The 15,886-nt window shown below is 33.7% G+C and overlaps 1 protein-coding gene across 6 annotated transcripts in view; it reads right to left on the minus strand.

Moving 5' to 3' along the window:
- Positions 1-15,886, minus strand: part of LOC144450478 (receptor tyrosine-protein kinase erbB-4-like) — a 109,688-nt gene that overhangs the window by 24,072 nt on the left and 69,730 nt on the right. For all 6 annotated transcript variants that reach the window (XM_078141096.1, XM_078141097.1, XM_078141098.1 and 3 more), the window contains exon 2: positions 507-848. In XM_078141096.1, coding sequence (XP_077997222.1) covers positions 507-848 — 342 coding nt within the window. The remainder of the gene's footprint in view (positions 1-506; positions 849-15,886) is intronic.

Consider the following 15,886-nt stretch of genomic DNA (forward strand, 5'->3'; position numbering starts at 1 on the left):
GAGTACCAGCAGTAAAGTTTGTCACGGCCCTTTAAAGTATATGTTAATCTAAAGAAATGGATGCCAGAGAATTGTAGTATATCACGATACAGCACATTCAAATGAGAGATTTTAAGATTCAGTGAGAAGGGGTTTTCTGACACTCCATTATCCTACCCTTAAAGTGTAGTTCTCACTTCATAGCCATTTCACACAAGCTATATCATGTAAAACTTCAAAACAAAGGGCAAGCCACACAATTTTTTGTTGAAACACAGGAAAAACATCCAGTTTTACTTTCCTACCTACATACACATCCTGTATTTCTCACTTCTCAAACATTTCCATAGAACTACACAAAGGCAATCTCCACTGTATGTGTTCTCACACACACACACACACACAAAAGACATCAATAGTTTCATCTTCACATCTTAACCTACACAAACAATATGTACTTCTCTAATCTGAGAGCTGACACACGTTTTTGTAAAAATGATCGTCAAATCTACGGAATAAATACTTACCTTTTAGTGACGTTAGTTGTAATTCTTTGAGTCCAACACCTGGTAGTTCCCTATTGTAGTTTAACACAACATAAAGAGCAATTCCATCGTAAAGTGTAGATCCTCGAATGACGCGTAAATTGTGTAACGGCACAACATCAACATAGTTCAAAGCAATGGCTACATAGCCACTAACTTCACGAATGTCTTTCAAAAATGATAAATCCTTACTCGGATCTAGTATATTAGTAAGTTCAAGGTTTCCGTCTACATAGGTACAGTTTGTGTAGCGTGTTTTCATCTGATTGTAATGTTGTTCTTCATCCTGTGGTCTTGACAGGCGACTGTTGGTCCCTTTGCAAACTGCAATAAAAACAAAACAAACAAAAACATGAGATTTTTTTCAAAGTATCAAACAAAAATATTCACCATTGCAGAGAGAGATTAACTTACACAAAAAAACTATGAAATCTAAACCGGTAATTTGAAATTTAACAAATACAGCTCCAACTATGATAGCCCTATGTTAGAAAATGTATTACCAAAACAATAACAAAAGTTATTACTTACGAATTTAAAAACCTAATATGACATATGTAGAATAGCAAATATACATAAATGCTATGATTCAATGAAGAAAGGATAATGCCAAATTATACAATAAATGAGAGAATACATACTTTTCATGTTGCGATCCCTGAGTTACACACGATTGGAAAATCCAAAGTTAAGTATTACACTTTTGTTTTAGTACTGATAATATTATTGCACATCTCCAGCTTTGACCTCTGACTGAAGTATCGATGTAACAATCTCACTTTTATACCCACATATCTTAAGCGTGTACAAACATATGTTTTGATTTGCAAGAAAAAATTGACAATTTATTGTGAGGTAACAAAACAGAGGAAACTATCGCTGATCAAAGAAAAGGCCCCAGACAGTGGTTGATTTGAAGAAGTGAGAAATGATAACGCATAACATCTTTTCAGACAAGACCAAACAAGACAAGTTTATTCATTTCTTAGAGGAATCATTTCCTGTCTTTCCTGATTCTCTTCCTGGTATAATAGCCATTGCCACTTGAAACTAGTCCACAATTGATAAAATACTGGCATGCTTCTACATGTTCTGATGCTTTTGACTACCTCTAACACTTTCTTTTAAGAAGTTCCATAAGTAGCATACATTAGCATACATAATTAGAATCATTAGCATGTCATTAGCATGTGAATAATTACCATATACATTAGCATATGAATTACAAAGTACAGTCAGACCTCCTTTACACCTCTTTGATACACTCTGACTCCCCTAAGACCAACCAATCTCGCAGCCACAAGTCTCAAGTCTGGACCGCTACAATAAAAGTCTTGAATATAAAATGACTTCTTTATAATTTGAATACCACTGAGATCTGAACCTTTCACTTCACTTTCTTTTGTGCAGTCAGGAAGCCAAAGCCCATTTGCACTTATACAAAAAGTAGTTATTCTGCTCTGTAATTGTATCACATGATATCAAGACAAAAACTAAGTAAAACAAACTCTAGCTCACTTTTGTTCACCTATATATACGTCACAGTAGTGTAATGTTAGTAAACAATGCGAGCCGCTGACATTTCTCAATAGAACCTCTATTAATCAGACTTAACCAGTCTTCATTTGGGAGTTTATAAAGTGCTTACATCATCATATTTACGAGCTCAAATTTTAACTTGGACGGGTTCTACTCAGATTTGACCTACCAAACTCTTACAGCCATGCTTTACTGATTTCTATCGACCTAACAGACTTCCAGTTTATAAGTTTAGTAGATTATGTGCCCTAGAATACCGCTAATTTGGATCCTGTTAATGTTATCACAGGGACCTAGGAAACAACTCAAGTACAGAAATAGAATGCCGCTAAAATGCTTCTCAGTAACTTCATGACACAAACAACTTTCACATATTTATTTTTATGACCTAAGTTTCATCACTCTAATGCTGACTATTCTTGGATTCTTAGATTAATTCATTTTATAATATTAACTTTTGAAAGTTTCTTTAAAAGTTAAAAAGTCAAAAAACATTTGAATGACTCCGAAGGGATTGTCACTGTCTGCATTCAAAATGTTTTTTATGAAAGCAACAAAAGAATTTGAACACAATTGTTCACTTAGGAAAAGAAAAACATCAGACAAAAACCCAGTCAACTATCGATACGATATCAAAATTTATTTGCATAGTAATTGACAAAGTAAAAAATGTGACTATTAGCATTATTAAACAGCGCCCCCAGTGTTGGAACAGATGAGAAAGAACTTGAATCTAAACATCTGACAAAGGAACAATTTGGTTGGCAGTTTAGAAAGTTAGTAATTGTTACGAACTCTCTCCCAATGACAAAAAAACCTGACTTCTTTTGTCAGAAAGTCCTTTTCAAATTGTCATAGTTGGGTTACATAAGAGTAGTATAAATTGAAAGAGAAAAAAAGAGAGAAAAAACCTACGCAATCAACAAGTGAAAAGAATAAATTAATGGAATAAATAGTCACTCCCATACAATTCATACAATTACTTGCCTAAACTTGATAGTTATTCAAAGTAAATTGTGACAAACAAACTAAGAAAGTTTATTTCTATAATTGGCATTTTAGTCAAATATCTCTGTTTCGTATATAAACGATGTGCCATGGTCTAAGTGTTGGCGCTATCAAAACCACTACATAACAGTCTTTGGAATATCAATTTAAACATTAAAGACCTACGTTTCATTCATGACGACGAAAGTGAAATAATGGAGATTAAATGTGAACGAAAGCCGGATCCCATGTTATTGTTCTGTTAAGACTGTGTGTAATCACCCATAATCTACCCCTAAATACTCTCATACACCAGGAGCTAGCCAATTCCACAAATCTCTCTATTTGAATATAGCTATGCCCCCTAGACCCAAAACTAACTCATCGTAGAGTTTAGGCTGGGATAAAGATTATTTACAAAGCGGGGGACTATACAACATGCATGCACAGTGATGCAAATCCCACTTTGTTTTACCACTATGATGAAAATCTCACACAGTAAACTCCAAACATGAACATTACGGATTAGTCCCCTCAAAAGTCACCATGGGACATACGCTACAATTGACTAATTTTCAACGCTTTCACTAAGTTTCAGAATAAGTAGCCGCAATGGCCGTTTTTCAGTTTACAGTTACACTTTGAAGTTAGTTTCATTTAAAAGAGGTTTGTTTGACAACTTTTAAGTTGAGACTAAATGAAGTTAGGAAAGTATTTTGAAGTTATGAAAACAAATTCAATACTGTTGTATGTATGTATGTATGTATGTATGTATGTATGTATGTATGTATGTATGTATGTATGTATGTATGTATGTATGTATGTTCTTTCTTCAGACTGTTTTCCTTCCTCCTTCAGAGTGTGACGCCAATCAATTAATAGATCGAGAAAACACACATTTTTATCGCTTCACTCGTTTACTACTTGATAATACTAATAGAGAACCACCCCTTTCTTCCAGCTAGACATTCACAGAACATCACTCTATTACATATATGTATGTTATTTTTAACTGAACGAAATCACTTTACTAACTTCACTTTCCTGGCAGTCTCAAATTACACACAGTACCTCTTTAACTGTAAGAATTTGAATAAAGCTATGTTTTGGAATGTAAGAATGGACGCTATCTTGACAGTTGCTATGGGGACCATTCACATTTGCAAATTAAAGATCCACGGCCTTCCTATGGGCTATACAACCTTAACAAATAAAAGGGCATTCACTCAGGAGTGAACGCAAGAATGAATACCAAGGAACAGGCAGCTGTTGACTACTCGTGTTTACTTGGGGGCACGGAACAATGCAAAATAAGAACAAAATACAATGTATTTTTACTGTTCCCACACTTGATTTTAAAACCCCCTGTATTTGACAAAGGTCAGGGTGACTTTGTATGATGGATTGTGGTGCGAGGCACGAGGCAAGTTTGACATCGTAAATACATTCCCACCGAATACACATTCCCACAGACGCATGTCTTTGTCCAGTATTATGAATATTTGCCAGTGCTTTATGTGAGGCATACGTACTGCTAAGCATTCAAACAGACAGATGCTTACGAACTCTATTAAAGTTTCATGGTTAGTGAATTCTTTAAGAAGGTGAAGAGTGTATAAAGACCATTATTCAAATCGAAACCACACAAAACAGCAAAAAAAAAAGTTCGGTAAACATTGAGCAGAATCAGTGTTTTGTTGCGGGTTTTACCATTCTACAAATCATCACTTTCATATGTTCAAACACTACTTTTCAATCACTTTAATTTTTTGTGTTTGTTACTTCCATAATTAAACTTTGAATAAGACGTTGTTGAAAAATTTGGAACAGAAAATACTGACATAATTCAAGTCAATCAATCTATACACATATGCTACATACAACCAAATATGGGCACAGAATAGGAAGTCAAAAAATAACTGCAGTAAACATGAAAATATGTGCAAAACAAAGGAACTGGTTACGTGGTTTGTTTGTTAAAAAATGGAATGGCGTACATGTATTTTACGTACACACTGTAACATGAGCGTCAGGTATGGAATATAAAATCTAACAGTTACTATCTAGAAAATTTATACAAAGTATAAACTCCTTTTAAAATTCTAAACCTTAGCCATGGTGTTTATCCATAACCTACAGGCTACATTGTTATTGAAACCCCCAAAATAAAGTTACTGCCAAATTTCCTTAGACATATCAACGCTTCGTGATCGGCATCGCAGCCATCTACAAACAATTATTTACGAATGTTACTATCATGATAAACAAGCCGACGATTATCTCACAAACAATACGTCTCTTATCATCAAAACTTTTTTGTCTACATTGACAAAAAAAAAACCCAGACTAAATTTTCACCGGGCATTCGCAACCTCCTGAAAAATGTGTAAAATAACTTACAAGTCCACGGCATGGTTCCCCAAAGAAGGGGTATCTCATCTACCATTTGTAAAGTGTGTTGTAGTCCAATTTTTGTTGTTATAATAAATAGCAACCAACCCGGAGCATTTGTCCGCAGTTTGTAATGATTGATGCATTACCAACAGAAATTTTTCACCACTCGTTCAATTTGTATATGAATACAAATCGAGGCATGTATTCATTCTTTCGCTAGTTTATTATGAACTGAAAATCAAAATATGAATACACACACCAGTGTGGCTAAGTTGTCAATAAACATAATGAATTGGAGCAAACGCATGATTCAACATGTTCTTTTTCTCATTTTTTTATTCATCATCGGGGACGAGAATTAAAACAAGTCCTGACTTGAAAAAAAAAATTTCATATCCAGGGGCTCGAGAACAATTTACAATCTAGGACATTAAATATCCAAATTATTTATGGTAAAAATTAACAAAGTATGAAATATGTCAAATGTTTTCCTAAAAAGTAAAACAGCAAGAAACTGACGTACAGCACACTTAAGATGTTTGTATGCTTGCCCTTACTATATATTGAATTTCATATTTTTTATTCAATACTTGCAAAAACTGTTCATATTTTTTTTTTCATCCAATATTTAAATAATAATACCAGTATTTGACACCTGTTAAAGAATGGACGATGTGTCAAACTATTGAATTCAATCTATCAATCAAAAATTATTGAAACAAAAGGTGTTATTTGTGAAAATAATAAAAACTATTCTGAATTATGGTACTGTCTTCAGTGACAAAATATTGAAAAGAATTCCAGAACTATTAATTTGTGAACAATAATACCTTATCTAACTTTTGAGATTAGCCAAATTTTTTTATCAAACTTAAAACAAAAAGTCACAAAGGGATAAAAACAAAGGTTTCTAGTATGTAAATATGTTTCTGTATTCGTTGTACAATATGATGTGTACACAAAATATATGCTTTATTTACTATATATGAACAGGTGTCACTTCAGTATTTTTTAAAAATTCACACGTCAAAGTTGACATCACACAGTGCTTACTCTGTTTTCTTCCATACAGTAATAAAGTATCAGTATACCCAAAATGAAGCCAAAAAAACCATCAATAGAAACAGAAAAATTGGATGAAAATGCAAAAAAAAGTTTGGAGATATTCAGACAATTCGTACAGTATATCTTAGTAATATGTTGGCACTCTTGTTATTAAATTTGGGAAACCTAAAGGGTCAGTATCCATACTTTTATACTTTTTCTCAGTGACTTAGGGTGCATGCAGCTATCAAAGTTTTGTTAACTTACCACCCATCACAACAAGTGTTATTTTAATAACTTAGGGAGTCTTATGTTGGGTACAAATATCAAAATTATGATAACCTAGGGTTACTTACTCATTAAGTTTGATAATCTAAGCTTCGAATACACATTATTACTACAACATTAGATTTCAATTTGCTTGAAATTAGTTTTTTATACAGGTTTAGCCATTTCAGTACACGTTTTGTACTATATTGACATACACTTCGGGGACATCCTTTGAATTTGGTTAAAATTTAAAAAAAAAATAGCAATACATCAATGTCGTTTTTTTTAATACCCCTTGGGTTTTCGACGTTCAGAGTATGTCATTCCTGATTTTAATTTGAATAGTTACATCAACACTCATCATTCTCATTAAAAGTTATATTTTAACCGCAACACATACACATAAGAAATATGTTCAGTGCATTTACATGTACATGTATATATAAATTGTACTTGTACTAAAACAAAGAGCTAGCCACCTAATCCATCATTTTGCCTACTAAGTGATGAGGTTAAGAAGTATACACTGTTGCTAACCAACCCATAGTGTGTTATCAGTGACAACTCCACAAGGAATGATGTTGCCGTATGTTCCCAGTAATTTTGATCACAATTTGATTTTCTGATGTCTGTTTCATCGCAATCTGTCATAATTTTACGTAGTGACATTATTTTTGATGCAAAATCACTGAAGCGCCATAAATCTGCATTTGGTGATCAAACTGCTGATACATAATATGTCATTATCACTTTCACTGATGAGTTGTGATGCCTCTGAGAAACGACTTCCATGTGACGTATCTCGACATCCCAAGACAGCAAGTTATCTATCTTAGTATCTAACACCTATCTATTTCGTCTCTTTTAACTAATCTAGGCAATCACTCACTTCTTACAAGTAGGTCAAAAATCATCAACACGTACAGAAAGAAAACGACCACCTACAGTCAAAAAAACAGACATAACATGAAATTTTGAATAACGATACATATCAGTCACATAGCCAAAACATTTGTGAAATTTAAACTGTAATTAGTGATAATAATCTTGCATAAAAATGAGAGCACATATTTTTTCAATGTACCATACTTCCACTAGTGACAATACTGTAACATGTACTCCCATTCTTTTTACAGTGATAACATCAGTTTCATCACCTCAATGTAATAAATCTCAATTAAAATACAAAATCAGTCGAGTGTCCAGTGGGAAATGAAATTACTATTCCTGTAATCCTTCAGGAATTAAACAGCCCATGAAACAACAGTGGAATGACGAACATTTGCACTTTAATCATTGCAGTCAAACGAGTGTGATTAGAATTGAGTACATACGTGTGGATTTCACTTCTGATGAGTTCGATGAAATAGATCTAAATTCTTACAATGGAGAACAGCTAGTCAAGTCATTTTTTCCACTAAGCTTAATTCTGACAAAGTTTCCATTTAAGGCGAAATATATTTCATACCCCAAATTCAGCAAAAATTGACTAAAAGTGTTTAAAATGTGATCATAAACAAATGCAGTTGTATAGATTTAACTTCTGATGGGTTAGACTTAGAGCATGTAACAACGACTCGTCAGACCATATTCCCACTATTCAACAAAACTTCTGTTTAAGGCATAAATAAATTGAATCTACAAAAACTTTGCACAAATTTTATAGAGGTACTCCCTCCCAAATCTGTAACACCATATTTAGATTAATTCCCTTTGTTATTCCATTTAAAACTATACTTATTGTAGGATTAAGTGACATGATACTTTTACATTTTGAAACCATTACTTGACTCATTCTATGACAAGAAGAGAGTGTTTTTATTACATATGTACCAGAGATTACTTGCACAATGCATGTGCATACTAGTGGTATTTTCGTTGTAGTGCAATACTGAAAACATTATTGCATACCTGCATGCAAATGAGTACTGCTGCAGACAACACTGTAAGCACTCATGCAAATACCCCAAATATGCACATTTGCACTCGCACACCATTCATTTCTGTCATTGGTTCTCATCAGAGTCACATTTCATGCTCATAGTGACCCATAATAGCTGTTACACCCAAACGACCTTATGATAAGCAGTACATATCATGACCTGCACCTTTCCATTGTTATGGGTCGACCTGAAAAGAGGTGATACTATTCTAGCAGGGCACCAGATACGATACAAACATATTAGAAACTTAACCGAAAGTAGACAACTACATGTAAATCATCAATGTGTCATTCTCCTGTTTCATACAGTATAACACCTCAAGATGTAATACTGCAGCTTTTAACCGCAGCTGAAGAAGACAACCTCTTCTCTCTACCCATTAACAAACTCAGAACCTTGTCATGAACAAATGATGACTTCGACTATTACTGCTTTTAAGTATTGTTCTCTTGTCAATCCATAACTCTACACAGTTAAAATGTTGAAAGATATCGGATGAACAAAACCTTCCATAATGGTACGTTTTTAAATCACAAACTTCTTTCAAGTCTATAACATGTTTTACATTAACAACACTAATGGCAGCTGTCAACCTTGAAATGAAACCTTTTGATATATAGCAGCCAATATTGACTTCCAAGTCATTATCTTAAGTCATAATATTCACTTTAAATGTAAAAGCTGCATTAAACAAGTCATATTATTTAGCAAACATGTCAAAATTGGTTTTATAAATTAATATTTATCACACCCAGGGGCCCTTTTTTCCTTCATATTTGTAAACCCTAGATGTGGTATTCATTGTACCAATCATACTGTGCATGTAGTGACAAGTAACTCCATAAAATGCTATATTTCAGAACAATGGGCTATCAATGCTTTTAATACATGTTTAATGTACCATAAACTTTTGGCATATTTCATATTTCATATAAATTACTGTTGTTGACAACTTTTTCATGTTCTGTCCATTTTTCTGAAAATTTCATTAGCTATTTAATATTAAAATAGTGTTGATGGAGTTTAAGGTATGATTAACTGTTCTGGATTCTTTGTATCTCATTCACCATACTGTCACTCCAACCTATTCTATCCAACCCATCACCCATAAATAACCAAAAATTCTTCATTTATCCCTCCTTATAGTATGCCATCCTTTAGACAGTTCATCCATCCATTGATCTTTCTGTCTATCTATCTATCTATCTGTCTATCCATCCATCCATCAATCCATCAATCTGTCCATTTGACCATGATGCCCTTCAAAGCCAGCCAGCCATCCATCCATCCACCCACCCACTCACATGTGCACAAACATGCACACACGTATGCACATATACACATACAGATCCATCCACCAACCAACCAACTAACCCACCCACATAGCAAATGCATGCATCCATCCATCTATCCATCTATCTATCTATCTATCGATCTATCTACATTTTGTATCCATCCATCAAGCCATCTGTCTGCCTGGATATTCATTCACCAGTCTCCCCATTTCATCCATACATTGGTCCATTCATACAATAACAGGTACATGTATCCGTATGCTCTTTTTCTAATTTTCACTACAGATGACCAAGGACATTTCATATATTTGACAAACAAGTCATCAGTATCATTTGAACCGAGACATATTTTAGCAGCTCAATAGTAAAGCTTCCACTATAGTAAGTTTTCAATAGAGGCCATCCTATTGTAATATGACATCTATGAATATCATTAAGTGCTACCCCAGCTATGTATCTTCTGACAGGAAGTAAACACGTTATTAACTACACAAGTGAAAGTGAATCAACACCTTTAGCTATGAACCCCATCCTTTCTCCTTTGCTGTGTTTGCCTACTTCCAACGGCAAGATCGCCAAATGGATTTCGCAAAAAACTATCCCTTACATTACCTCAAGAGAAGACATTAACCCTGAACATCTACAACAATATTTCCTTTCAATAATTTCATCTAATCAATAGTATTTTGATATCCGTGACAACAGAACAGTAGTTGGTGAACGCAATCAAATAACATAGAGTTTGATCCCCTCAAGACGTCAATACTGCGTTGATTCACTTATGACTGACTTCCTGTCAGCTTGTACATAGTTTTAATAGATTTAATATTCCTTTGGGCTGATATGGCAATTTTACGTTTATGCCTTGTGAATCTTAATGGAGATGGCATTCAAAAAGTGAAACTATAATTTTCTATCTCACCCACTCGCAATTTTCTTACATGTTACGTCATCATGTTGATCAATTGACACCTACTTTACATCCCCACATCGCAATCACATGATATGTACTGTTTTGTAAGATGTTGCACGACCACGTTCAAAATTATCACCTTTTGTTTCGATTTTCACATTCTCGATACACTGAATCACGATTTTACACTTGAACTTCAATTGTATCAACTATAAGGATCTACTTTGGTGAAAAGAATCTACTACAATATCAGATTAAAACAATACTATTTCAGATGAGTTAACATTTCCCAAGGAAAAACCTTCTGTTTCTGATGAAATAACATTTTCCTAAGACAAGCTTTTTTCACATAAACACATACGCAACGGACAATTTTCAACTTAAAATTTCATGCATTCTCTTATTGAACCAGGTCTTAGATTTATACTACTAAAAATGATAGATTTTCAAATATTGCGCAGAACATGATTTTGCAAAAAATGAAGATATTTTCCAAATTTGTGTAATACTTTCAAGTTCCAATGTATAAGAATTTTTTTGAAATATGGAATAAGCACAGATAAAATATGATGATTTTTGTGCATTTTTGCGTTATAATCAAATCACCGAGCTCAATGCAATCAAATTCAGTCCATCTGAGCAGATACGTTTTATCCAATCAGTGATCAACATTGTAATTATATTCATCTGACGAGTTACATTTTAACCAATCAGCAATAAGCAATTATATGACAATATCAGTGAAATGTCTGTGTACCAAGATAATTAATTTATTAATATGTGAATGTAAACAACGATACCTGGCAACATAAGATGTCATTTAGTGAATTTAATTAAACATGAAATGATTTCTCCTCAGCTGGTGGCCGTTTACTTTGCACAATACAAAATATGTATTGATTGAAATAGGCTAATAGGCAGGAGGTGTACTTGTTTTCCGGTTAATAGGGGATTTTATCGATTTACATTTATTTGATCATACTCTTGACTTTTACCCTGTTGCTGCAAATATCTTTTCGGAGGTCAAGACCTTTCTAAAAATTCAGAACCCTGGTAACAGGTGTAACCGGGTAAAATTTAAACTCGGCATTTTGGGACCCCTGGCAATATAGAAGTGGAAGCTGTGTGCGGTAAGTTAATTTTTTTGCCAAATTTTACAGAAATCTGGTAACAGAGAGGAACAATCTGGTAAAATTTACTATTTTGGGTCTTTTTTTTAAGATTTTAGTTTTGCAGTTTAAGTAACATCAAAGAAAAAAAAAGTGTGTTTCGATAATGCCCAATTTCAAAACAGGGTGGGTAGGTAGGGAATTTTTCATTTTTTTATTTATTTATTTTTATTTTTGGTCTGTTTCAGGTTGTTACAACGTTAGTGGATGCCAACAGAGATTTCTCATCGTTGTGTTTGTACTTTCCGTATGATATGCAAATGACATTGTGTGCTACATTGTATTCTGCCATGTTGTTTTGATCACAAGACGATAATGTCATCAAATCTCACTATTTCTCTTACGACTTTGCAAAAAATTTTTAATTTTTTAATTTTTTAAGATTACCTTAAAAAAGTTTAGGATTAGCAGTGAAAAACTAGGTTGGGTTAGGTTATCGGAACAAACAATTTGTACGGCCTAAAGGGAAATTTTATAAAATGTTAAAGATTTATGGTTTTTCTTAAGTATTTTACAACTGCAGTATCACAAGATGGGCAATCTAAGAGAATTCTGAAAGATTCACACGTCATATTTTCGTATTTTGTAAATGTACCTAAATATGTGGTAATGCCTTTCTATAATATTACTGCTGCTATATACAAGTGGTTTAATTAGTATCGAAAAGAAAGAAATGATTTTGTGTCTCTTAATGTGGTATGAATAGTCGCACTGATCAAAGCTGACGTATTTGCAGTCAATTTACAGAACGCAGCCCGAAGCAAGGCCACCGATCCAATCACATGCACGTCTCTGCAAGGTCATTATACTAAATATGAAATATGTAGCTATAATTCTCACGTTCATTCACAGTTTTCGTATTATAACTTGCCTGTCCTAACAATATTCAAGGTTAATAAATGTATTCAACTTGTCAATCATCTTTATTTCTTTGTAAAGCTGTGGTATGTATATTATATCTACATATTATATCTAGGTGTGTTTCCTGAGAGCTTTCTGACCAAGTTCCATTCAAAAGTGACACTTAACGGTGTAGGAAACAGTCAATTTTACCAGACTTTAGTACTATCTCAAACACTAACACAAACATTTGGATATCTAAACTGAAATAAAAATACTTTTTCTCCAAACTAAGCGCAAACGAAATACTGTTCTTAAATATCCGTGTTCGTTATACGTCATGAATTATTAAATAAACACGCATTAAGCAATGGAAGGTAATGTTGTATACCCTGATATTTTACACCAAAAGACTTTCCCAACTAATTCATCTGCAGCGGAGTTATAAAAATAAAATATTACAAGGTATCCTTTGTGGTCATAGTGGTCATAAAATATTGGCCAAATTTTTTTCATTTTAAAATAAGTGAAAATACATCTTCGCCACAAAAAACTGCAGGTTTATAATCCCTTCCTGTCGCTACTACTTGTTAACGCTCTCAGCATAAAAGCTCTCGAGTCAATCCACTTTCTACCTTCACAAATGGCTACAAGTAAGCCACGCTTTTCCCAGCTGGACCTAATGATGTTTTCTCAGCACATCACCTACGCACATGTAACCTTCCATGGATACGATCCATTGATGTCACTTATCATACACACATAAATCTATGTTAATACTGAAAACAGACTTTCTGACTCCGGCTACTTATTGAAAATTCACAATGCATATTTTCTATAACCACATAATTTAGCTTATTTTAGCTTTCCTGTTTCGTCACTTCCTCTGATATTATTAAATCTACCTGCAGTGTTTGTTGCTTGATTTCCATGGTTCTTATTTCTCATAAAATACATTCATTGTACATCCATCTCTCATCACACATTTTATTAATGAATACGGAATGCACATTTCTTTTTTAAAAAAGTTATTATTTTGGAAAATGAAAGCCATTCTGATCTTGCCAGACTAGTGTTTATATTTTTTTGTGCTTATATCCATCTCTATGGATAATTTGCATGTGAAAACAGAATGTAGAATTTCCTGTATGTCTTGAGCTAAAAAGAACACTAGTGAGAAGCGATTGAGTTCTTTCCTATTTTTTTAATCACTGAACTGTGACAAGGAATCATTTGAAAGCTAAACGTGTGTTGTTGAATTCACAGAACATGAAAGACATTTGACAGCGTACAACATAATTCAATATAATCTTATTGCTTTGTGAAGAGTTCATCTACACCGTTCAATACAGAAATCAAGAACCGTAGCCATGGCTGCTAGTAAGGTGTTGAGCGATGGCTTGAACCATGCAGCAATTAAATGTCCAATTAAGTGGGATATTTTATGGATGTTGAGTTACGCATAAACTTGCCAATGGTAGTTGAAATGTGGCACAGAATAATGGAAAGCCACATACTCTACAATTTGATATAGTATTTACTATGTACACAAATCAATGCAATGAATATAGCTCAAAGGTACAACGATCATTGTTGACATTCAACTGAAGTGGGATGGTGCCATGAATGGACGGCAGAACTAATATCTACAATACAACAGCTGGTTTTATGTTGTCTTTGTGATCACTACATACATGGAGAGAAAAATACACACACCCTCATATAATATATGTGTATACATATGTACATGTGTGCATGCATACAGGCAGGTATGCACACGCACACGCACACGCACACACACACACACACACACACACACACGCACACGCACACACACACACACACACATACACACACACATTTATGTGCATCTCTCATTTAAAAAGACTTGTAAAAATTGACTTCTAAATTACCAATTACATCAATCTCCCAGTAATATAAACTTAAAGTTAGTTTATTACACAAACTTTGCAAGAACTTGCTAAATATTCACAAATTAACAATTATCTGATGCTTGTAGGAAGCCCACTCAAATTATATTCTTTGAATTCAATCTAAATTAACTTTCAGTAACTGCAAGTTGAAAATCAGTACCCTGGTAGCAAGCCATTGTTGACTGGAGCTAACAATTTGATTATAATGACAATAGAACTTGTTCACAGTTCACCAGTCCTTATGCCAACATTGGTTTTCCACCTTCATTTGCATACCTAAGTAGCTACTTTATGTAAATTAGCATGCTAATTAACCTGCAGAACTCACTCCATGTAGCAATTAGCCTGTAATTACCCCATGTTGTTATTTTACCTGTCAGGTCAAAACAACACAAGTTTTTCTTCCTGTTTTTTGTGTGTCAATCCTTAGTTCAAGTTCATGCATGAACTTAAACAAAGTTTTTTGGAACTGATACAAATTAATCCTCTGTTTTAAATTTGCTGACTGTATCGAGCTGTTTACTGGACTGCTTAACTTGGTACACTATCTCCATGTTCCATTTCCTGCATCTCCTGTTTGTTCAATTCTGGAACAAATTCATGGCAGTTTCAAGCTTTTAAGTTTCAAATTATATTCAAAATATTACTTGCATTGATTAATTAATTTTCCAACTTTTGGTTGTTTCAGGTAATAATTTCACAAGTTATCAATGCAAGAGGCCTGTTGCTATTTACTTCGGGGGGTGGGGGTGTGGGGTGTAAAACTGACAGATTTTTTATCATAGCACCTTCGTTGTCCTCAGCTACAAAATAGTTGGATTTAAGATTGATGAACATTTAAATTGAAATGAAATTTGAATTAACTTCTTGAAATAGCTCTGTGGTATGAAAGTAGTCCAAGATTTGAACTGCTTTTGTATTCATTTATTGTAGACATACATTAAATTTGATACGCTTGGATTGAAATAAATCTCTGAATCTCCACAGGTTGCTATGTTTATCAGCTATATCTAATATCACTTCTATACATACAT

This window comes from Glandiceps talaboti, chromosome 20 (genome assembly GCF_964340395.1).
Source record: "Glandiceps talaboti chromosome 20, keGlaTala1.1, whole genome shotgun sequence".
In the NCBI taxonomy this organism is placed as follows: Eukaryota; Metazoa; Hemichordata; class Enteropneusta; family Spengelidae; genus Glandiceps; species Glandiceps talaboti.